The 26,675-nt window shown below is 37.7% G+C and overlaps 1 protein-coding gene across 1 annotated transcript in view; it reads right to left on the reverse strand.

Annotated features, from left to right (window-relative positions):
* Positions 1-26,675, reverse strand: part of DPYD (dihydropyrimidine dehydrogenase) — a gene marked incomplete at both ends in the record, with an annotated part of 823,320 nt that overhangs the window by 391,458 nt on the left and 405,187 nt on the right. Inside the window, one exon of the mRNA XM_079721437.1 lies at positions 5,538-5,753. Coding sequence (XP_079577563.1) covers positions 5,538-5,753 — 216 coding nt within the window. The remainder of the gene's footprint in view (positions 1-5,537; positions 5,754-26,675) is intronic.

The raw sequence follows: 26,675 nt of genomic DNA on the forward strand, positions 1-26,675 counted from the left end.
AACTTGTCTTTCTATTTCACAGAATCCTGGATAAAGTGAAGGTGAACCCGAACAGCCTTATACGGGTTAGGACCTGATACAGATCACTAGATCATAGACATTGAGCCCCAAATCATGATTGGATGACATTTTGAGTGTCTTGGAATGGGGTGGATGCATTTTGCACGTGGAAGGGATGTGAATTATTGTGACCAGAGGGCAAGTTACAAAGACAGCTGCAATAATCCTTCCATGCTGTAAGCATGCCCCTTAGTGATATGACTTTGCTGTTCTTCCCATCAATGAGCAGATGGTATTTACCTACTTCTTGAATACAGCATGTGTATTGTACCTTGTAACTTGCTTTGTCACAGAAAGTACAGTGGAAGTGGCAGTGTGTGACTTTTGAGGTCTCAGCAAGGCCTTGCAGCTTCGAGTCTTGCCTTCTTAGAACACTGCTACCTTGTGAACAAGCCCAAGATACTCTCCTTGATGTTGAGATACCAAGAGACAAGAGAGATTATGAAGAGATGGAGAGAAGGGCCCAGCCATCTCAGCAATTACAGCAACTCCAACCAGACACATGAGTGGGGCCATCTTGCCTGTCCCCAGGCATTCCTCCAACTGACTGCAAATGCATGAATGAGCCCAGCAGACATCATGTGATGCAGAAGAACTCCCCATATGAGCTCAGCCAAACTACCAATGTGCATAACTGAGTGAATAAATAATTGTTGTTCCAACTCCTGGGCTACTTATTTAGCTTTCTCAGACTATTACAGTTGATCCCTGAACAATGCAGACTTGAACTGCGTCCACTTATATGCAGATTTTTTTCAATAATTAAGTACTACAGTACTATATGGACCCATGGTTGGTCCAATATGCAGATGTGGGACCACAAATACGGAGGGCTGACTATAAAGTTATAAGCAGATTTTCGACTTTGCAGGGGGTCGGTGCTCCTAACACCTGTGTTGTTCAAGGGTCGGCTATATTTCATCTAAAAAAATTATACTGTCTATCTTATAGGGATATTGTGAAGATTCAATGAATAACTTACGAAAAGTATTTGGCAGTATCTATACATTCTAAGTAATTGATAAATGGTAGTTAGTAATGTGTATAAAAATAATAATCATAACAACGACCTGCAATTTCCAACAACATGTTCAAGATAGTGATATAGAAGTAACTTTGGACAGAGACTGTTATTGCCCAGGTCAAATTTCTTTTCCCTAGATGGCACTGCCTCGCCATACTTGTTAGCCTTCCTCTACAGTATTTATTTACTTGGAAGGAAAAAAGAAAAGAACACCATATTTTAAAATCAACAATTCATTTATGTTAATAAGTTAGACTAATTTATGTCATGATGTCTCCGAGGGCAGAACTATAAAATATGGATGCAACTTATGAGAAGGCCGATTTGGGGACAATAAAATGAATACATATCTAAAACAGATCTTTCTATAGCTATAACAGGCTGCAGTGCCTTAAAAGACCTAGCATGTTCTGTCACTAAAGGCATTCAAGAACAGGCTACATTTCTTCTGTCAGGGCTATTGACACATAATTTGGCCAGATAATTTTTATTTCCCGTTCTAATACTGTACAATACTTATTCCATTTTCTCAAAAATTCTCTGCATTTTAAAGGCTTAGTCAACAACCTAAATCTTAATGTACAATCCATGCATTTAGAAATTCCACTGACATTTTCATTTTTAGACATGTATACATGTACTATAAAAGCAACCTGGGATATGAAAATTTTAAATTGGCCTTTTCTCCCTTGATTGAGATCAATACTCAGAACAATCCATTTTTTATGTGTTAACTGTCTGTTCATATGGCTAGAAGAAAAATAATATGCTGTTGCCAAGAAATCTATGTATTCATTTACTAATTCATTTATCCAAAGAATATCTATGAAACATTTATCAAACTCTTCCTATACACTAAGCATCATGCTATGTGGTATAAGATTGTATTTTATGCAAACAGTTACAATCAATACTTTGATGCCAAAGAAATAATGAAGAATCTTAAATATTTCTCAGATTTTAGTTTTCAGTATTTTATGTTGAGAGAGACTCATTATTTGTACACCTACATACCTAATTATTTGATACTTATTAAAACAAAATATATGCATTCAAGACATTTTCTTACTAAAAATAAATTACAAGTGTACTGTAATAGCTATATATAGCTTATAAATGAAGTGAACTTCTGCTTAGGCTTGAATTTGATTTATGATAGTTAGAAACACTTCTGAGTTTATCTGTGTAGTGATGAAGATATATGCACCCTGTAGTTAGATATTCTATATTTGCAGTATATAATATGTGGCTACCTATGAGAAAAAATTTATGATATAATCAGCAAAAATGAAGTGTTTTATCTATTTCTTATCAGTATAATGCAAACACAGGTCAGGAGATTATTTTATGTGAAATCTAAACAATTTCTAATATTCCCAGTTAAACAGAGCATTACTCTGGTTTGTCAGGACACTTTAGCTTTAATTAAGCTTGACAGATTGATTTCTCCCCTACCTTTTTAAACTTGAACTCAATATATATTTATATTAAAATTTATAATTATATTTTAAATATTTTTTTCATGATATTTCAAATATTGTCTTATAACACATAAACAGAATCTCAAGAAAAGCAAGCTAGGTATTTTGGGACACTCTAGGAAAGTCTGATTTGGGAAGGAAAAATATAGTTAATAAAAGCCATCGTTGATGTTATTTAACACAAAAGCAAACATAGATCTTTTTATATTTGACATTAAAAATCTTATCATTTGCCTCCCTAAAGAAAGCACATACAGCTTTTATACAGACTGCACAGTAAAGAATAATAATATTTCTGTTTACTGAGATAACAACTGGCATTTCACTGTAAGTCAATGGTCTTTCGTTGCTACAGCATATTAGACCTCAATCTGGCATCTACAAATGTCGAGCATAAAAAATATATATATAGGATGAAAATCAAAGCATGTTCCAAACTCCCCCAAAAAATAAAAAAAGGGAAACAAATTTCACCTAAACATATTTGCTGCAGAAATCAGTGTAATATTCAGCTGTCAATCTAGAAAAACAATGAGGGAGCCACACTGTCAGTAGGACAGGATAATAAAATTTCCAGCAGATGTTCAGGCAGGGCTCTAATTTTTACTGAACTCCCTTGGCAAGCATTTAATTTCTTTATCATATGCAAGCTCGGCAAATTGTACTTCATCAAAACTGTATTGTGAAATATTAATATTTCATATGATAACAAAACTGCATAGAATAACCTTTGTCATATTAAGAGCATCCAAATTTCAAATGTCAAGACTCTGAATTTTAATACATTTTAAGTAGACTCTTGAAATTGCATACTAAACTGTAATAAGGCTAATCTAAATTGGTATGCTATAATGCCACACAAATGTATAGTACATATAATACTTTAATAGATGTCTTTAGGAAGAGGCTGTGAAAAACATGTGTTTATAATACTGAGTTTTACACCACAATATTTCACCAATAAGAAAGCACAAAACTCATAAGACAATAATAAATTCACAAAAATTTAATCACTAATTAGAGACAATATAAGAACACAAAACGAAAAGAAGTAGATCTCTATGAAGCAAAATGACTACTTTGCAAAATCAAGTATGGCAAAAAGTCATTTTTGAAAATAGAATTATATAAGCCCAAGGTGGCATTGTTATTTATGTCATTACAATCTGCACAAATACATTTAAAATAGTTTTTGCACAAATATTTTGTTGTACGCACCATCAATGTAAGTAAAGTGGAGCTTCCTAAAACCCCCGTCATTATATTTTATGTGCCAACTTTAATTTGCATTTGTCCATAACTCTCCTTTTGAACCAGCATCACAGACTTCTGAATTGGTAGGTTAAATTCAAATTGGAGGTTCAGAAGGAAGTTAGCTCCCACATTTATTTCTGCTGGTGATCCTAATAAAGGCAACTGCTCTTAGGTTATTGAAAGAGACAGCTTCACAAATCAATGCATGTCACCAACAGAGTAAAGACAGATGTCTCTGATTAATCAGAATTCAATTTTTGTAAGCAAACAGGAAGTTCAAAGCAAACACTTTTTTTCCCCTACAATTCTTCCCTTATACCTGATTAGCCACCGATTTCTGTTTACATATAAAATTTTTTAAATAGCATAACTAAAGTAGTCATTAAGTGATATCAGAGACTCAGTTTTTCTCAACGGATTAAACATTTGGTTATAGCTTCCAAGTAATTCTTAAAGGAAGAATTGAAATAAAAACAAATATAATGTCAATATTCTACAAGGTTGTAAACAATTGATTAATGATATTCTAAAGCTAAATCCAATATGTTGTTTATTTTTACACTTTGTTTAACCAAAGTATTTCTAAGTATTCAGCCAATTTATGAAGAAACCTCTCTTTAGCTATTTAAACATAAAAATATTTAACTTCCTTTTTCATGCACTAGTTTTCTAACTTTTGAGGATTCTCTAGATAGTCTTGATCACACTTACACATAGCATCTTGTAAAGCTGTCAGAATAAAACAGCTGTGATGTTTTAGCCATAATAATGCCAGCTATTGATCCTAGTAAGAGGTGAAAGAAGAAGAGAATGTGCTTGATGGGGCATATTTGTTGTCTATTATTTTCTTTGCCTAAGGATAAGGCTGATTTAAATAATGATACTCTTTTCTCAGTCAGTAGATTCACACATTCTTATACATTAATTATTACTAACTACTGGTAAGTACTAAATATATAGATAGGTTTAAAATTTTAAAATTTTAAATTTTAAATTTTATCAATAAAGGGCCTAAAAATGTTAAATTTTGCTGCTTTTTTCTAATCCAAAACCATATAAGGATGAAACCCTCTACTGCATAAATTATTCCGCTTTGAAAACATTCACTTATATGCTTTCTGTACTTTAAAGAATCAATCTGAAGTTTAATATGCAGTTTATTTTCTACTAAGTATGCCCACTTGCATTGTCAGTACAAAGTCATAATATCAAATTAAACTCAGGTATTGTATTTGGGGAAAGGTTTCTGTATTTAAAAATTCAAGAAGAATCTTATTCCCAGCACCAGTAAGTTACAATAAGTGATTTTTTTTTGACACGACTTTGATTCCAGGATTATGTGCAAATAAAACTCATTGTCTCTCTAACTTTCAGTTGAGGCATATGTCCTCATTCACATACATCCAGAAATCACAAAACAATTAATAATGCCAACATAAGAATAAGTGAGTTTGTGATTATTAAATGAAATAGACACTCTGTAGTATTTATATTTTTGACGCTTCTTAGACAAAACACAATGAAAACTCTATGCCATTCCACCTCTATGGGACAGAAGGAATAGAAGGAAATTAAAGACTCATTTGTAATAATAGGTTTTATCCAGTAGTTTAATAGCAGTTATTTACAGGTCAGAAAAATCTTCCCATTATAATATTTATGCCCTAATTAAAATACATGATAGATATTTAAACATGACTTCAAAAATAATTTCTTACCTTATCAAGAGAGAAAGTTTTGGTCACAGCAAAGCCCCATCCAGCTTCAAAAGCTCTACGAATCATTGATGAACTGGTAGCTGGAGTTGCACTGGCAAGACCAAAAGGATTTGTAAACTTCAATCCAGCCATTTCCACACTAATATCCACCAGATCAATAGGAGTATAAAAGAGGGGTAGTTCAGGCGTGGCAGAAACTGAAGCTCCATATTGTGACTGCAAAAAAACAAATAGCCAGTAATTATTCTTGTATCACATCTGATTTTTCCATATAATCTTTTACAAAAATCACTTCAACACAGCATTTAAATTAATATAGATTACATCGGTCTGTTTGGAATGATGAAAATTAGCAAAAAAGTCAGTTAGCAGAGAACCAAATTCATCTAATATCATCTTTTTCTAATTTAAAAGGTAGTTTAGAGAGTACTAATGGAAATAATATCAATTAAATAAACAATAAAACTACACTAAACATTCTGAGATTCAAACACAAAAGGGAATAATTTCAGAATTTATCTCCTTGGTCCCATTAGCCCAACCTTTTTGTACTTAATTTGTGGAAATGTCTTTAGTGCTCAGAGATACAGGCAACAGCAAGTCAGGAGTCCTAAATTCAATTTCCAGTAACCTCACTCTATTTATGAGATTTTAGGAAAGGCACCTAACACATCCTTTCCTTTTCTCCTTTAACGTTTTCAGTACAGCAGCATGAATGCTGGTTGCCTAATTTCCTACCTCCTAGGGATACTGGAAAATTCAGGAGATCAAGAGCCACAGGGAGACATCTAATTTGGAAAGTGGGTAATGTATTCATGTGCATGAGGGGACTTTCTTCAGAAAACAAACAGGTTCCAAACAGTATAGAAATTTCAACTATAATCTCTCAAAACTGTAAAACTACCTTTGTAAAATGAACGTAGTAAAAAGCAACTTTGCATTACTGGAAAGATTCAATCAAAAAACCCTTTACAAAGTGCATGGCCCACAGAAACATAGTAGGTGCTTGCTAAATGTTGTCTCTCTGATTGCAGAGGTTATTGAACATTTCATCAGGTCTTTTGTTTGTAAAATGTCTCTGTCTCGGAGGAGCTTCAAGATGGCGGAAGAGTAAGACTGGAGATCACCTTCCTCCTCACAAATACATCAGAAATACATCTACATGTGGAACAACTCCTACAGAACACCTACTGAACGCTGGTAAAAGACCTCAGACCTCCCAAAAGGCAAGAAACTCCCCACATACCTGGGTAGGGCAAAAGAAAAAAGAATAAACAGAGACAAAAGAATAAGAATGGGACCTGCAACAGTGGGAGGGAGCTGTGGAGGAGGAAAGGTTTCCACACACTAGGAGCCCCTTCGCGGGCGGAGACTGCGGGTGGCAGAGCGGGGGAGCCTCGGAGCCACGGAGGAGAGCGCAGGAACAGGGGTGCGGAGGGCAAAGCGGAGAGATTCCCGCACAGAGGATCGGTGCCGATCAGCACTCACCAGCCCGAGAGGCTTGTCTGCTCACCGGCCAGGGCGGGCGGGGCTGGGAGCTGAGGCTTGGGCTTCAGTTGGAGCGCAGGGAGAGGACTGGGGCTGGGAGCGTGAACACAGCCTGAAGGGGCTAATGCGCCACAGCTAGCCGGGATGGAGTCCGGGAAAAAGTCTGGACCTGCCGAAGAGGCAAGAGACTTTTTCTTGCCTCTTTGTTTCCTGGTGCGAGGAGAGGGGATTAAGAGCGCTGCTTAAAGGAGCCCCAGAGATGGGCGCGAGTGGCGGCTAACAGCACGGACCCCAGAGACGGGCATGAGACGCTAAGGCCGCTGCTGCCGCCACCAAGAAGCCTGTGTGCGAGCACAGGTCACTATCCACACCTCCCTCCCGGGAGCCTGTGCACCTCGCCACTGCCAGGGTCCCGTGATCCAGGGACAACTTCCCCGAGAAAACACATGGAGTGCCTCAGGCTAGTGTAACATTAGGCAGGCCTCTGCCGCTGCAGGCTCACCCCACATCCACACCCCTCCCTCCCCCTGGTCTGAGTGAGCCAGAGCACCCGAAGCAGCTGCTCCTTTAACCCCATCCTGTCTGAGCAAAGAACAGATGCCCTCAGGTGACCTACAAGCAGAGGGGGGGCCGAATCCAAAGCTGAACCCCGGGAGCTGTGTGAACAAAGAAGAGAAAGGGAAATCTCTCCCAGCAGCCTCAGGAGCAGCGGATTAAATCTCCACAATCAACATGATGTACCCTGCATCTCTGGAATACCTGAATAGACAATGAATCATCCCAAATTGAGGAGGTGGATTTTGGGAGCAACGATATATATATATATTTTTTTTTCCCTATTTCTCTTTTTGTGAGGGTCTATGCGTATATTTCTGTGTGTGATTTTGTCTGTATAGCTTTGCTTTTAGCATTTGTCCTAGGATTCTGTCCGTTTTTTTGTTTGTTTGTTTTTTTGGAATAGTTTTCAGCACTTGTTATCACTGGTGAATTTGTTTTTTGGTTTGGTTGTTCTTTCTTTCTTTTTAAAATTACATTAAAATAATTTTTTAAAATTATTTTTTATTGTTTATTATAATAACTTTTAAAAAAAAATTCTTTCTTTCTCCCTTTTATTCTGAGCTGCGTGGATGACAGGCTCTTGGTTCTCCAGCCAGGCATCAGGGCTGTGCCTCTGAGGTGGGAGAGCCAAGTTCAGGACATTAGTCCACCAGAGACCTCCCAGCTCCACGTTATATCAAATGGCGAAAATCTCCCAGAGATCTCCATCTCAACGCCAAGACACAGTTCCACTCAACAACCAGCAAGCTACAGTGCTGGAAACCCTATGCCAAACAACAAGCAAGACAGGAACATAACCCCACCCATTAGCAGAGAGGCTGCCTAAAATCATAATAAAGTCACAGATACACCAAAACAAACCACCAGACGTGGACCTGCCCACAAGACAAGATCCAGCCTCATCGACCAGGACACAGGCATTGGTCCCCTCCACCAGGAAGCCTACACAACCTACTGAACCAACCTTAGCCACTGGGGGCAGACACCAAAAACAACAGGAACTATGAACCTGCAGCCTGCAAGAAGGAGAACTCAAACACAGTAAGTTAAGCAAAATGAGAAGACAAAGAAACACACAGCAGATGAAGGAGCAAGGTAAAAACCCACCAGACCTAACAAATGAAGAGGAAATAGGAAGTGTACCTGAAAAAGAATTCAGAATAATGATAGGAAAGATGATCCAAAATCTTGGAAATAGAATGGAGAAAATACAAGAAATGATAACAAGGACCTAGAAGACCTAAAGAGCAAACAATCATGAGCAACACAATAAATGAAATTAAAAATTCTCAAGAAGGGATCAATAGCAGAATAACTGAGGAAGAAGAATGGATAAGTGACCTAGAAGATAAAATAGTGGAAATAACTACTGCAGAGCAGAATAAAGAAAAAAAATGAAAAGAATTGAGGATGGTATCAGAGAACTCTGGGACAATATTAAATGCACCAACATTCGAATTATAGGGGTCCCAGAAGAAGAAGAGAATAAGAAAGGGACTGAGAAAATATTTGAAGAGCTTATAGTTGAAAACTTCCCTAATATGGGAAAGGAAATATTTAACCAAGTCCAGGAAGGACAGAGAGTCCCATACAAGATAAATCCAAGGAGAAACACACCAAGACACATATTAATCAAACTATCAAAAACTGAATACAAAGAAAAAATATTAAAAGCAGCAAGGGAAAAACAACAAATAACATACAAGGGAATCCCCATAAGGTTAACAGCTGATCTTTCAGCAGAAACTGTGGAAGCCAGAAGGAAGTGGCAGGATGTATTTAAAGTGATGAAAGGGAAAAAACTACAACCAAGATTATGCTATCAAACAAGGATCTCATTCAGATTTGACGGAGAAATTAAAAACTTTACAGACAACCAAAAGCTAAGATAATTCAGCACAACCAAACCAGCTTTACATCAAATGCTAAAGGAACTTCTCCAGGCAGGAAACACAAGAGAAGGAAAAGACCTACAATAACAAACCCAAAACAAGAAGAAAATGGTAACAGGAACATACATATCGATAATTACTTTAAATGTAAATATATTAAATGCTCCAACCAAAAGACATAGACTGGCTGAAGAGATACAAAAACCAGAGCTGTATATATGCTGTCTACAAGAGACCAACTTCAGACCTAGGGACACATACAGACTGAAAGTGAGGGGATGGAAAAAGATATTCCATGCAAATGGAAATCTAAACAAAGCTGGAGTAGCAATTCTTGTGTCACGCAAAATAGACTATAAAACAAAGACTATTACAAGAGACAAAGAAGGATACTACATAATGATACAGGCATCAATCCAAGAAGAAGATATAACAATTGTAAATATTTATGCACCCAACATAGGAGCACCTCAATACATAAGGCAAATACTAACAGCCATGAAAGGGGTAATCGAAAGTAACACAATCATAGTAGGGGACTTTAACACCCCACTTTCACCAATGGACAGATCATCCAAAATGAAAATAAGTAAGGAGACACAAGCTTTAAATGCTACATTAAACAAGATGGGCTTAATTGATATTTATAGGACATTCCATCCAAAAACAACAGAATACACTTTCTTCTCAAGTGCTCGTGGAACATTCTCCAGGATAGATCATATCTTGGGTCACAAAACAAGCCTTGTTAAATTTAAGAAAATTGAAATCGTATCAAGTATCTTTTCTGACCACAACACTATAAGACTAGATATCAATTAAAGGAAAAAATCTGGAGAAAATACAAACACATGGAGGCTAAACAATACACTACTTAATAACCAAGAAGTCACTGAAGAAATCAAAGAGGAAATCAAAAAATACCTCGAAACAAATAACAGTGAAAACAGGATGACTCAAAACCTATGGGATGCAGCAAAAGCAGTTATAACAGGGAAGTTTACAGCAATACAATCCTACCTTAAGAAACAAGAAACACCTCAAATAAACAACCTAACCTTACACCTAAAGCAATTAGAGAAAGAAGAACAAAAAACCCCCAAAGTTAGCAGAAGGAAAGAAATCATCAAGATCAGATCAGAAATAAATGAAAAAGAAATGAAGGAAACGATAGCAAAGATCAATAAAACTAAAAGCTGTTTTTTTTGAGAAGATAAACAAAACTGATGAACCATTAGCCAGACTCATCAAGAAAAAAACAAAGAAGACTCAAATCAACAGAATTAGAAATGAAAAAGGAGAAGTAACAACTGACACTGCAGAAATACAAAGAATCATGAGAGATTACTACAAGCAACTATATGCCAATAAAATGGACAACCTGGAAGAAATGGACAAATTCTTAGAAAAGCACAACCTTCCGAGACTGAACCAGGAAGAAATAGAAAATATAAACAGATTAATCACAAGCACTGAAATTGAAACTGTGATTAAAAATCTTCCAACAAACAAAAGCCCAGGACCAGATGGCTTCACAGGCGAATTCTATCAAACATTTAGAGAAGAGCTAACACCTATCCTTCTCAAACTCTTCCAAAATATAGCAGAGGGAGGAACACTCCCAAACTCATTCTACGAGGCAACCATCACCCTGATACCAAAAACAGACAAAGATGTCACAAAACAACAAAACTACAGACCAATATCATGGATGAACTTAGATGCAAAAACCCTCAACAAAATACTAGCAAACAGAATCCAACAGCACATTAAAAGGACCATACACCATGATCAAGTGGGGTTCATCCCAGAAATGCAAGGATTCTTCAGTATATGCAAATCATAATAACAAATTGAAGGAGAAAAACTATATGATCATCTCAATAGATGCAGAGAAAGCTTTCAACAAAATTCAACACCTATTCAACAACAAAATTCAACAACAAAAACCCACCAGAAAGTAGGCATAGAGGGAACATACCTCAACATAATAAAAACCGTATATGACAAACCCACAGCCAACATCGTCTTCAAAGGTGAAAAACTGAAATTATTTCCCTAAGTTCAGGAAGAAGACAAGGTTGCCCACTCTCACCACTCTTATTCAACATAGTTTTGGAAGTTTTAGCCACAGCAAGCAGAGAGGAAAAAGAAATAAAAGGAATCCAAATCGGAAAAGAAAATAAAGCTGTCACTGTTTGGAGATGACATGATACTATACATAGAGAATCCTAAAGACGCTAGCAGAAAACTACTAGAGGTAATCAATGAATTTGGTAAAGTAGCAGGATACAAACTTAATGCACAGAAATCTCTTGCATTCCTATACACTAATGATGAAAAATCTGAAAGAGAAATCAAGGAAACACTACCATTTACCATTGCAGCAAAAAGAATAAAATACCTAGGAATAAACCTACGTAAGGAGACAAAAGACCCATATGCAGAAAATTATAAGACACTGATGAAAGAAATTAAAGATGATACAAATAGATGGAGAGATATACCATGTTCTTGGATTGGAAGAATCAACATTGTGAAAATGACTCTACTACCCAAAGCAATCTACAGATTCAATGCAATCCCTATCAAACTACCACTGGCATTTTTCACGGTTCTAGAACAAAAAATTTCACAATTTGTATGGAAACATAAAAGACCCTGAATAGAAAAAGCAATCTCAGAAAGAAAAATGGAGCTGGAGGAATCAGGCTCCCTGACTACAGACTACACTACAAAGCTACAGTAATCAAGACAGTATGGTACTGGCACAAAAACAGAAATATAGATCAATGGAACAGGATAGAAAGCTCAGGGATAAACCCACACACATATGGTCACCTTACCTTTGATAAAGGAAGCAAGAATATACAATGGAGAAAAGACAGCCTCTTCAATAAGCGGTGTTGGGAAAACTGGACAGCTACATGTAAAAAGAATGAAATTAGAACACTCCCTAACATCATATACAAAAATAAACTCAAAATGGATTAAAGACCTAAATGTAAGGCCAGACACTATCAAACTCTTAGAGGAAAACATAGGCAGAACACTCTATGACATAAATCACAACAAGATCCTTTTTGACCCACCTCCTAGAGCAATGGAAATAAAAATAAAAATAAACAAATGTGACCTAATGTAACTTAAAAGCTTTTGCACAGCAAAGGAAACCATAAACAAGATGAAAAGACAACCCTCAGAATGGGAGAAAATATTTGCAATTGAAGCAACTGACAACAGATTAATCTCCAAAATTTACAAGCAGCTCATGCAGCTCAATATCAAAAAAACAAAGAACCCAATCCAAAAATGGGCAGAAGACCTAAATAGACATTTCTCCAAAGAAGATATATACATTGCCAATAAACACATGAAAGAATGCTCAACATCATTAATCATTAGAGAAATGTGATATCATCTCACACCAGTCAGAATGGCTATCATGAAAAAATCTACAAACAATAAATGCTGGAGAGGGTGTGGAGAAAAGGGAACCATCATACACTGTTGGTGGGAATGTAAATTGATACAGCCACTATGGAGAACAGCATGGAGGTTCCTTAAAAAACTAAAAATAGAGCTACCATACGACCCAGCAATCCCACTACTGGGCATATACCCTGAGAAAACCGTAATTCAAAAAGATTCATGTACCATAATGTTCACTGCAGCTCTATTTACAATAGCCAGGACTTGGAAGCAACCTAAGTGCCCATTGACAGATGAATGGATAAAGAAGATGTGGCATGTATATACAGTGGAATATTACTCAGCCATAAAAAGAAACGAAATTGAGTTATTTCTAGTGAGGTGGATGGACCTAGAGTCTGTCATACAGAGTGAAGTAAGTCAAGAAAGAGAAAAACAAATACCATATGCTAACACATATCTATGGAATCTAAAAACAAATGGTCATGAAGAACCTAAGGGCAAGACAGGAATAACGACACAGACCTACTAGAGGATGGACGTTAGGACACGGGGAGGGGGAAGGGTAAGCTGGGACAAAGTGACAGAGTGGTAGTGCATATATGCACATATATACACTACCAAATGTAAAATAGCTAGTGGGAAGCAGTCGCATAGCACAGGGAGATCAGCTCGGTTTTTGTAACCAGCTAGAAGTGTTGGATAGGGAGTGTGGGAGGGAGGGAGGCGCAAGAGGCAAGAGATATGGGGATATATGTATATGTATAACTGATTCACTTCATTATAAAGCAGAAACTAACACACCATTGTAAAGCAATTAGACTCCAATAAAAATGTTAAAAAAAAAGTCTCTGTCTCTCTCCTTCTCTTCCTCCCTCCCTTTCTCTCTGTTTATCTCTGAAAGACAAATAATACTGGCAAATATAAAGAGGATGAATTTTCTCAGCCAAAGTGGTGACTGAATGGACAGGTCTAGTTAATTCTAAAATTAGAATTCTTTTCTCTTGTGAATCATCACTCAAAAGTTGTTTGAGCAGAACTTTAATTTTACAGGAGTGTGTCTTATGTAGATAAAGATTGCCATGACCTGCATAAAAATTATTTCTACACCTCCACCATTTATTATGCAAAGTTAAGTTCACGTAATATGTAAAAAGGCATCAAACTTGTCAATTGAAAGACTAATGTGTCTCTGGTGCCTGCAAAGAGGTACCTGATGGCATCTAGCCTTCAGCTGCGGCAGGCATCTTCTGCCAACAATATTTTGGGTTTCAAGGGACATTTCTGAATATTGTGCATTCCTATTGTGAGCATAATGTCTTCTGTTCTCACATGGATGGCAATACTATTAAAAGGATTATTAGCAAAGACAGAAGTTATAATGTATAATATAAGGAAGTGAGGGATAATCTGAGTCATGTTAATTTGAGGTGTGTCTGTGTCTGTGTGAGTATGTACAGGGATAGGTGAGGTAATAAACACCTTCGGTGAGATTTTCTTAGCTCTGAATAATCATAATTTAAATTGAATCAGGGAATTTCAAGGTTAGACTATGGAAGAATTTCCTGACACCACAATTTTGTTAACACCAGGGAACTTTTAGAAGCACCTTCCGTGTTTGAGGAACCTTAGAAACTTTGGGCAATCTTTGATCTGATGATGATAGCAGAAATACTTTTGGTTCCATGTTCATTATTAGGTGAGGTGAATGACACTACATTTTCTCCTTTTTTCATGGCTTTGTACTGAAATAACTAATCTCTTCAATTTCACAGATGAATTTTAGTTTGTCAATAATTATAGCTATATAGCATTAGACAATAGCCCAAGGACGTAGATATATATGTGTAGTTTAACTTGCATTTCTTAATTTATGTAGTTTTAAATACATAAAGTATTGCTTTGGAATTCTTAAGAAGGTTGCTGCCTTAATATTTAGAAAGGAAATGATGTGGCCAAACTCTGCAAGATTTTCCTTAAGCTTCAAAACAAAAACGAAAAACAAACAACAAAACAAATAACAAAAAAATCAATATACAGACAAATGTCAAATGAGAAGTATACCTTCTTATAAAAATGTGTATTTTATTTCATTGACAAAACTACTACTGATGTATATGCAGATATGACATAACCTAAAATCTTTAGTTGTAATAGGCAGTCTTTTTTCATACTGTACGTACAGGGCTATTTTTTTTGTTTTGTCTGTGCCTTTTTACCACAGTGTGGTGCTACAGCAAACCAGTCTGGTCAACCTCATACTATACTCAAGCCTTAATGTACGCTTCATTTTCTGAAATTTAAAAGCTTGTTCCCCTCTGCACCCTTGCTCAGGGAGCTTAAGCATCTCAGATTTCAGCTCTCACCACAAGGCTAATTCCTCCCAAATCCAAATTGCAACCTCCAAATTCAGATTTCCAAGAGACTTCAAGACCTTTGGATGTGGATCCTTTGTCGTTAATTCAAACTCAACTCCTTCAAAGTGTACCTCATCATACATTCCCTTCTAAAGAATATGTTATTCAGATTTTCAATTTCAGACTGTATTATTTTTCCAGTCATCTGATAGTGTTAGTAAGCAATGAATGTAAGAAACAACCTAGATGTTGATTAATGAGGACTAGCTCCCCAATGATACTACTGTACAAAGAATGTTATACTGGTGTCAGGAATGACACAGAAAAAAAGAATGTATTGACATAGGAGAGTGATTATCCTGTAATAAGTGAAAAAATTAGTGATGAACAAAACAGACAAGGTCTCTGGAGCTTACATACAGAAAAATGTAAATAAAACTACCAACCAACCAACTGAACACAAAATTAAAACCACAGATCATTCATCACACTGCCACTTGTCTCCATGCATTATCTTAGGTATTCTGACTAGCCTGAAATATAACCTAACACTTTCTTCACCCATCAAGCTCCTAATCATCCTTACAAACTCAACTCATTCATGCAAGAATATGCTTCCTGGGGCATTTCCTTAATAGACTTCATATAGTTGTCTAAAGTACCTGACTCTTTTCTTTGATATTTTATCATTTAAAATATGGCTGTACCTCAGTAGTCATCATACTGTGCAGTACATGTTGATTTTCTCTTCAAACAGAACATAAGCTCCTTGAGGGCAGTGACTATAACCTATTCAAATTAGTATCTCCATTAGAATTTGAAATATTTGCAAAATATATGTTTAGATTACATTATATCATATTATATATAAAATACTCTTAAAGGCAAATCTGCCCCTTGTAGAGACAAAGATAAATAAAATCACTTTCCCATAAGGCAACCCTCATTATTTATATCTTTATAATTATTTTTAATACACAATGCTTTTCGACATTCTCATTGTCCTTTGTTGGATAGCTCATTTACCTTCTATTTTCTGAAACAGAGGAGTCTGCTAAAGTAGTTAAAAGGGTTAAATACAGGAAGTTGAATTTAAAAAATTTTCCCCCTTCTCTCCGCTCTCTAATTCAGGAATCAACTTATAATCTGAACATCACCACAATATCTCTGGTTGTTCAAAATGCACTTAATAGAAACCAAAAGAAAACTACAGAATCAAAAGAGACTGAAGTGATAAAGAACTGAGATCAGGATGGAGGGCAAGGGTAAAAATAGAGATTAAGGAAAAACTAAATATTCAGCAGATTTTTAGAGAGTAAAAATAAAAAGTAACACTTCTTTTATAAAAGCCATTGTCAGCCACATGAGATATTGAGAATGAGAGAGATGTCTAAAGATGACTTTTGTAAAAATTTGCTTTTCCCCCTCAGAATTTTTTAGGGGAGACTGAAAAAGATTTTAGTTACTTACAATTCAATCTAAAAAAAATAACTCGATGACATGCATGGACCATGAGAGTTCCCAAATTTATATGAGTTACACGTAAATGTTCTCATTTCATTTCCATCTACAAAATCCTTCGAGGAGCTTCACTACCTGCAGAATACAGCATAATCTCTTCAGCACTATATAATCCCAGTTGTGATCTGGGCTCTTCCCTTTCCCTACACTTTCTAATCACATCTTTCACCCTTTCTAGTCTCATCTACTACCATTCCCTCACAACATCTTAGGCTTCAGTTTATTAAACCACTTATAATTTCTCAAACAAAACAATGTCATTAATGCATCTATGCATTATGACTTTTTATTTTTCCTAAAATGTTACTTCATGCCTGGCTTTTCTGCTCTGAAAATTCCAACTAATCCTGCAAGAGTCAGTCTTGCTGTCATCTCCACCAGGAAACTTCCCCAGGATTCCACAAGCTCACTTGTTCCCTTATCATACTCTGTACTTGGTTGCTTACATGTATGTGTCTCCCATCTAATTTACTTTCAGCACCAAGCATAAGACTTAGCAGAAAGACGCTTAAAATATTTGTTGAATGCATCAGACTACTGTCCATGGGTACTTAGCCTCTTTTTTACATCAGTTCCCATAAGATGATAATCAGTTTAGATGAAATAATCATTAACTGTATTCCAGATATTTAAAAAGTCCAATATTCTATTATTTTAATGTAGAGTAACATTCAACTCTTACCTCTTGAAGACTACTGAATTTAGCAAAGGCTCTCAAAAGAGCCATCTAGTAGGAATGGTAAAAAACTGCTCTAGGCAATCAAGTTCCTATGTAAATACAGGTATTCTATAATTCAGTCACACAAAGTGACGTAAAAATTCACCTCACAATTTTGCCAGGATCCAGCTTAAAATAACACATTTTTTGGTCCTCCATGACTTTTAACTTCCAGATTCAAATGGACTCCTTTGGTTCCAAGTAACAGAAACTAGGTTCAGAAGGTTATTATGAGGGTATAGAAGTATCTCATATAACAGTAGGAAAACAGCAAGGAATCCAGGAAGGGCTGGGAATCCTTATGGAAAGCCATAGGATCTGTCTCTTGCTCTCTCTTCTGTGTGCATCTAGGTTTATTCTGTCTCTGCAAATTGACTTCCTCTGCTTCTTTATCCAGAATGGTTGATATTTTATAGGTCTAGCCCAGACATTTTTAACTCTACTTTCTAAAACATTTGGAGAGTTTTTTTAAATTCTGATGTCTTGGCAAGAGAGACTCCATGCTAATTACATCAGAATTGCTCTGAGTAGGACTCAAGCACTGTAATTTTTAAAAATTTCTCCAGGAGATTGCACTGTGCATCCAAGCTTGAAAATCATTTCTTTAGCCGTATTAACGCTTCTCCTAATTCTTATTCTCAAGTGAGACATTCAAGTTTAGCCACCATCATCTTAAATGTCTACATTTTTCAGATAAGCTGGGCACATACTCTAAAAAGTGCTTATCTGCTTAAAAGGCATTAGTTCTGACAACCATCAATACATTTTCCAAATGTTAAGGCCCACTGTAAAAATAGGTCACTTACTTTATTCTCAAAATGAACAAGATACTTGTCTATTTGCAAATAATACTTATGCTGGGCCCAGTGATAAGTGTTTTGTACTTATTCTCTCTTTTTGATCACAACTCTTCATGTTAGGCATCATTCTCCTATTGAAGATGAGAAAAGTGAGGTTCAAAGAAAGTAAATTACTTGTCCAAAGATAAGCAGCTAATACATGGTAGAGCAAGATCTGAATTCAGAGCTTTCCCTTACTACATTATATCAAGTTGCCCTATTTACATAAACATTGTTTTTCTAAAGTATTAATGCCCTCAAAATAGGAAACTGCCTTAAAAATTATTCATGATGGTTTGATTAAACACACACACACACATACACAAAACACATGTACACATGCACTGAAAAATCTATTATCAAAAATAAAAAACAGGGCTTCCCTGGTGGTGCAGTGGTTAAGTATCTGCTTGCCAATGCAGGGGAGATGGGTTTGAGCCCTGTTCCGGGAAGATCCCACATGCCGCAGAGCAACTAAGCCCGTGCTTACTACAACTACTGAACCTGCGCTCTAGAGCCCGCAAGTCACAACTACTGAGCCCACATGCCACAACTACTGAAGCCCATGTGCCTGGAGCCCATGTGCCTGGAGCCCGTGCTCCACAACAAGAGAAGCCACCGCAATGGGAAGCCCACGCACCGCCACAAAGTGTAGCCCCTGCTCACGGCAACTAGAGAAAGCCTGTGCACAACAATGAAGACCCAATGCAGCCAAAAATAAAATAAATAAATAAATAAATAAATAAATTTTAAAAAACCAAACAAACACTGGTGAACAGACTCTTATACCTAAGGTCCAAATTAAAAAGAAAGAAAGAAAGAAAAAGATATTCCAGTCAGATATTAATGAGATAATCAATCATAATGGCTTTCATTTGAGAACAGAAATAAAAACAAGTACAATGCTACACTACAATGACCTATTATTTTATTATTACTCTTTATCACTGGTATTCTTCTATTATACCTGGCTGGGTCATGGAATCACAGACAGAGAAATTTGCATATATAATTGTTATTCTGTTGAGGGAAAAGCAAATCACATCATAATTTTGTATCCCAATTTCACCTTTTCCTTAATTTGCTTTAGTAGAATGATTTTTTTTAAAGAAAACATTGTTAAAAGCAAGACTATTGGTAGTGTTATGTTTGATTGAAGAAGAGAAAATAACTATCACTATGTTGCTTGCTTCCAATTTAAAATCCTTAAACAGCTTTCACTTACTCATTTTATTTATATTTCATTGTGATATAACTATAATGGTCCCTATCTTGGGGTACAGCTGCTCTAGAAGCATCCATTCTGAGATTATTTTAAGGCAAAGAATAAATAACACTGTGCAGCTACTTACAGCTAGATTAATTCATAGGTTGGATTAATGCATTAATTAACTCCAGCTCAGTTACTTTGCCCTTTGAAGAAATATCTGAGGGAAAAAACTTACAAGGCAGAAATTAATTTGGATTAGCTGTTTCCATGATGGAAAGGCCTAGGTACAGTGATTATAATTATAACATAAAATCAGATTTCATTTCTCCATTTGGAGAAATTATTGTTTATAATGAAAATTTTGGAAAGATATGAGTCTATAAAAAAGTTTCTAAAAAATAATGATCCCATTTTATTCACTTATTTAAAGGACTATATTCACATTGCTTTTAATAAGATATTTGTAACCTGAACACAAAATAAGGCTACAAAATTAAATGATATTAACTCAAATCAATGTGATCTTTTTCTCCGTCTAAACCCTACCTCCACCCCTAACTACCAGCTGCTAAGCAACTTAAAGTAGTATCATGCAAACATTCCTCTGTTCTTCAATTAAAAAAAAACTATTCCTCCCTTAGTTTTTCCCATTTACTTTATTATGACACTGCCATTTATCCAGCTTAAGCCAAAAATCTGTGAATCGTTCTTGATATTGTTCTCTCTCATTCCCCATTTCTCTTCCACCAACAAATCTAATGACAGTGTCTCCAAAATATATGAATCCAAGCACTTCCATCCATTTTCACTGCCACCATTATCTCTTACTGGGACTATTTCTTACTGGTTTCCCCAGTTTCCCCATTTTCCTTGCCTCCTACTGAAATCCACTCTTTACTTTGCACCAGAATAGCCTTTTAAATACATAAATTTGATTGTTTAAAAATTTTCATTGGCTTCTCATTGCATTTTGTTAATATTCAAACTCTTTATTATAGTCTACAAGATCCTTCATGATTTGGTCCTCTGTCCCTATCCAAACTTACCTTATTCCACTCTCTATATAAGTATACATATCAGTCACATGTGACTTCCACCAAACTCTATCTTTCCCTGGGGGTCTGCATGTACTCTTCTCTCTACCTGGCATTTTTTTTTTCTTTAATTCTTCAGTTTCCATGTAAAACTTTACTCCCATTTCCAAGTACCAGCATTTTTAGCAACTGCTATGGACTGAACTGTGTTCTCCCCAAATTCATATATTGAAGCCCTAACCCCCAAGGTGATGGCATTTAGAGACTGGGCTTTTGAGGGTTACTTAGGTTAAGATGAGGACGTGAGGTCATGGAGGTGAGGCCCTCACGATGGAATTAGTGCCCTTATAGGAAGAGACACCAACACCGGAGAGCTAGCTCACAGCTCACTTGCGCTCCTCTCTCTCTCTCTCTCTCTCTCTCTCTCTTTCTAGCTCACTCTCCACCATGTGAGTACACAGCAAGAAGGTGGCCATCTACAAGCCAGGAGAACCCTCACCAGAACCCGATCATGCTGGCACCCTGGTCTCAGACTTATAGCCTCCAGAAATGTGAGAAAATTAATTTCTGGTGTTTAAGCTACCCACTTCATGGTATATTGTTATGGTGGCCTGAGCTGAATAGTAGAGCAACTCAATGTAGAATCACCAATGAGTGAAGTGAACTTGTAAAACGTGCTTCCTAAATCTCATGTGTCTCATGACCTAAAATGTTTCCTAGGCATATTCAATTTTTCAACAATATTTACGAAGTGCTTACTATATGGTAGACATTGTGACCAGATCTAGGGACACAGCAGTAAACAAATTACACTTTCTAGTTTCATGGATCTTATACAGAGTGATGGGGGCTAGGGGGTGGGAGACAAACACAAACATAGATTAGTGTATCTGTGTGTGTGTGTGTGTGTTTATGTGTGTGTGTGTGAGATAGTGTGATTCATAATGAAAGATATATATTTGGTCTTTGTTCTGTTTCTGGCACATTGCTCCTAAAATTCTTGGACTTTCCTCAATGATGAAAACAATCGAAGTGTCTTTTGCTATGTCAATGAGGTGACTTTTGGAAAGAACCAAAGGATGGGGGCTGGTTGCCAGGAGAATCAACTTTGTGGTAAGTTGGAACTTTCAGTCCCACCCACCTGTCTCCCGGACCTCAGTGGAGGGGAGAGGGGCTGGAGGTTCAATCAATTGCCAATGGCCAATGATTTAATCAATCATACCTAGGTAATAAAGCCTCTATAAAAATCCAAAAGAACAGGATGTGGAGAGCTTCCAAGGTAGGAACATCAGATTTGGGTGAGAGTGGTGTGCCTGGTGAAGGCATGGAAACTCCGTGCCCTTTTTCCATATCTTGCCCTATATAATAATTCTTCCATCTGGCTAATCCTGAGTTATATCCTTTTATTATAAACCTGTGATCTAGTAAGTAAAATGTTTTTCTGAGTTCTATGAGCCACTCTAGGAAATTAATTGAACCCAAGGAGGGGATCTGATTTATAGCCTGTCAGAAGTACAGATAACAACCTGCTCTTGTGATTGGCATCCTAAGATAGAGGGGGGTCGCTGGAACCTCCAATCTATAGCCTATTAGTCAGAAACACATGTGATAACCTGGGCCTGGTGACTGGTATCTGAAGTGTTAGAAGGGAGGAAGGTGTCAGTCTTGTGGGATTGACCTCTTCCCTGTGGGATATGACACTTATCCCCAGGTACACAGTGTCAGAATTGAGTTAAATTGTAGGATACCCAACTGGTGTGCTGAGCATTGCTTGGTGGTGTACAGAACCACTCCCCCTCTACACACACATGTTGGTATTAAGTCCAGTGACCCAAAATATTGTGTCTTAAAGTGGTTTTTCCTCAGAAACAGAATGCAGAATATGTGGGTTAGGAAATAGTATGGATGGGGTCAGGGAAGTTTTCCATTTGGTACCCACAGAGGCTTCTTTAATAAAGTAACACCTGAGCAGATACCAGAAGGAGGTGAGCAAAGGGTCATGTGTGTATCAATAGAGTTTTGGTATACCCTTTTGATGGCGTTGAAATGAATGGCCCAATTTATCAATTTAGCTACAGCAATAACATTGGTTTCTACCTTCTACTAAGTATAATATCATCCATTAAGAAAACAGAATGTATCAGTCTCCCGAGGCAATAGAACTAAAAGCAAAAATAAACAAGTGGGACCTAATCGAACTTATAAGCTTTTGCACAGCAAAGGAAACCATAAAACAAAAAGACAACCTATGGAATGCAAAAAAATATTTGCAAATGATGATACTGTCAAGGGATTAATTCCCAAAATATACAAAGAGCTTATACAGCTCAATAACAACAAAAAAATAAACAACCCAATCAAAAAATGGGCAGAGGACCTAAACAGACATTTCTCCAAAAAAGACATACAGAGGGCCAATAGGTGATTTCTTAATGTTAATTATTAGAGAAATGAAAATCAAAACTATAAGGAGGTATCATCTCACATTGGTCAGAATGGCCATTAAAAAGTCTACAAAAAAAATGCTGGAGAGGGTATGGAGAAAAAGGAACCCTCCTACACTCTTGGTGGGAATGTAAATTGGGGCAGCCACTGTGGAAACCCATATGGAGGTTCCTTAAAAAACGAATAATAGACTTCCGGGTAAGATGGCGGAAGAGTAAGACGCGGAGATCACCTTCCTCCCCACGGATACACCAGAAATACAGCTACACGTGGAACAAATCCTACAGAACACCTACTGAACGCTGGCAGAAGACCCCAGACCTCCCAAAAGGCAAGAAACTCCCCACATACCTGGGTAGGGCAAAGCGGAGAGATTCCCACACAGAGGATCGGTGCCGAGCGGCACTCACCAGCCCGAGAGGCTTGTCTGCTCGCCCGACGGGACGGGCGGCACTGGAAGCTGAGGCTCGGGCTTTGGTCAGAGCGCAGGGAGAGGACTGGGGCTGGCGGCGAGAACTCAGCCTGAAGGGGGCTAATGTGCCACAGCTAGCCGGGAGGGAGTCCGGGAAAACTCTGGAACTGCCGAGGAGGCAAGAGACTTTTTCTTCCCTCTTGGTTTCCTGGTGCGCGAGGAGAGGGGATTAAGAGCGCTGCTTAAAAGAGCTCCACAGACGGGCGCGAGTTGCGGCTGAAAGCGCGGAGCCCAGTGACGGGCGTGGGACGCTGGGGCAGCTGCTGCCGCCGCCAAGAAGCCTGTGTGCGAGCGCAGGTCACTGTCCACACCGTCATTCCGGGAGCCTGTGCAGCCCGCCACTGCCGGGGTCCCGGCATCCAGGGGTGGCTTCCCTGGGAGAACGCACGGCGCGCCTCAGGCTGGTGCAACGTCACGCCGGCCTCTGCCGCTGCAGGCTCGCCCCGCACTCCGTGCCCCTCCCTCCCGCCCGGCCTGAGTGAGCCAGAGTCCCCGAAGAGGCTGCTCCTTTAACCCTGTCCTGTCTGAGCGAAGAACAGACGCCCTCCGGCGACCTACATGCAGAGGCGGGGCCAAATCCAAAGCTGAGACCCAGGAGCTGTGAGAACAAACAAGAGAAAGGGAAACCTCTCCCAGCAGCCTCAGAAGCAGCAGATTAAAGCTCCACAATCAACTTGATGTACCCTGCATCTGTGGAATACATGAATAGACAACAAATCATCCCAAATTGAGGAGCCAGGAGTCAGTGCTGTGCCTCTGAGGTGGGAGAGCCAACTTCAGGACACTGGTCCACAAGAGACCTCCCAGCTACACATATTATCAAACGGCGAAAATCTTCCAGAGATCTCCATCTCAACACCAGCACCCAGCTTCACTCAACGACCAGCAAGCTACAGTGCTGGAAACCCTATGCCAAACAACTAGCAAGACAGGAACACAACGCCACCCATTAGCAGAGAGGTGGCCTAAAATCATAAAAAGTCCGCAGACACCCCAAAACACACCACCAGACGTGGACCTGCCCACCAGAAAGACAAGATCCAGCCTCATCCACCAGAACACAGGCACTAGTCCCCTCCACCAGGAAGCCTACACAACCCACTAAACCAACCTTAGCCACTGGGGACAGACACCAAAAACAACGGGAACTACGAACCTGCAGCCTGCAAAAAGGAGACCCCAAACACAGTAACATAAGCAAAATGAGAAGACAGAAAAACACACAGCAGGAGAAGGAGCAAGATAAAAACCCACCAGACCTAACAAATGAAGAGGTAATACGCAGTATACCTGAAAAAGAATTCAGAATAATGATGGTAAAGATGATCCAAGATTCTATTTCCAAGATCCAAAATCTTGGAAATAGAATAGACAAAATGCAAGAAACAGTTAACAAGGACCTAGAAGAACTAAAGATGAATCAAGCATCGATTAAAAACACAATAAATGAAATAAAAAATACTCTAGATGGGATCAATAGCAGAATAACTGAGGCAGAAGAACGGATAAGTGAGGTGGAAGATAAAATAGTGGAAATAACTGCTGCAGAGCAAAATAAAGAAAAAAGAATGAAAAGAACAGAGGACAGTCTCAGAGACCTCTGGGACAACATTAAATGCACCAACATTCGAATTATAGGGGTTCCAGAAGAAGAAAAGAAAAAGAAAGGGACTGAGAAAATATCTGAAGAGATTATAGTTGAAAACTTCCCTAATATGGGAAAGAAATTAGTTAATCAAGTCCAGGAGGCACAGAGAGTCCCATACAGAATAAATCCAAGGAGAAATACACCAAGACAAATATTAATCAAACTGTCAAAAATTAAACACAAAAAAATCATATTAAAAGCAGCAAGGCAAAAACAACAAATAACACACAAGGGAATCCCCATCAGGATAACAGCTGATCTCTGAGCAGAAACTCTACAAGCCAGAAGGGAGTGGCAGGACATAATTAAAGTGATGAAGGAGAAAAACCTGCAACCAAGATTACTCTACCCAGCAAGGATCTCATTCAGATTTGATGGAGAAATTAAAACGTTTACAGAAAAGCAAAAGCTGAGAGAGTTCAGCACCAACAAACCAGCTTTACAACAAATGCTAAAGGAACTTCTCTAGGCAAGAAACACAACAGAAGGAAAAGACCTACAATAACAAACCCAAAACAATTAAGAAAATGGGAATAGGAACATACATATCGATATTTACCTTAAATGTAAATGGACTAAATGCTCCCAACAAAAGACACAGATTGGCTGAATGGATACAAAAACAAGACCCATATATATGTTGTCGACAAGAGACCCACTTCAGACCTAGAGACACATACAGACTGAAAGTAAGGGGATGGAAAAAGATATTCCATGCAAATGGAAACCAAAAGAAAGCTGGAGTAGCAATTCTCATATCAGACAAAATAGACTTTAAAATAAAGACTATTAGAAGAGACAAAGAAGGACACTACATAATGATCAAGGGGTCGATCCAAGAAGAAGATATAACAATTGTAAATATTTATGCACGCAACATAGGAGCACCTCAATACATAAGGCAAATATTAACAGCCATAAAAGGAGAAATCCACAGTAACACAATCATAGTAGGGGACTTTAACACCCCACTTTAACCAATGGACAGATCATCCAAAATGAAGATAAATAAGGAAACTCAAGCTTTAAAGGATACATTAAACAAGATGGACTTAATTGATATTTATAGGACATTCCATCCAAAAACAACAGAATACACATTTTTCTCAAGTGCTCATGGAACATTCTCCAGGATAGGTCATATCTTGGGTCACAAATCAAGCGTTGGTAAATTTAAGAAAATTGAAATTGTATCAAGTATCTTTTCTGACCACAATGCTATGAGACTAGATATCAATTACAGGAAAAGAGCTGTAAAAAATACAAACACATGGAGGCTAAACAATACACTACTTAATAACGAAGTGATCACTGAAGAAATCAACAAGGAAGTTAAAAAATACCTAGAAACAAATGACAATGGAGACACGATTACCCAAAACCTATGGGATGCAGCAAAAGCAGTTATAACAGGGAAGTTTATAGCAATACAATCCCACCTTAAGAAACAGGAAACATCTCGAATAAACAACCTAACCTTGCACCTAAAGCAATTAGAGAAAGAAGAACAAAAACATCCCAAAG

This window comes from Hyperoodon ampullatus, assembly GCF_949752795.1.
Source record: "Hyperoodon ampullatus genome assembly, chromosome: 2".
NCBI classification, from domain to species: domain Eukaryota; kingdom Metazoa; phylum Chordata; class Mammalia; order Artiodactyla; family Ziphiidae; genus Hyperoodon; species Hyperoodon ampullatus.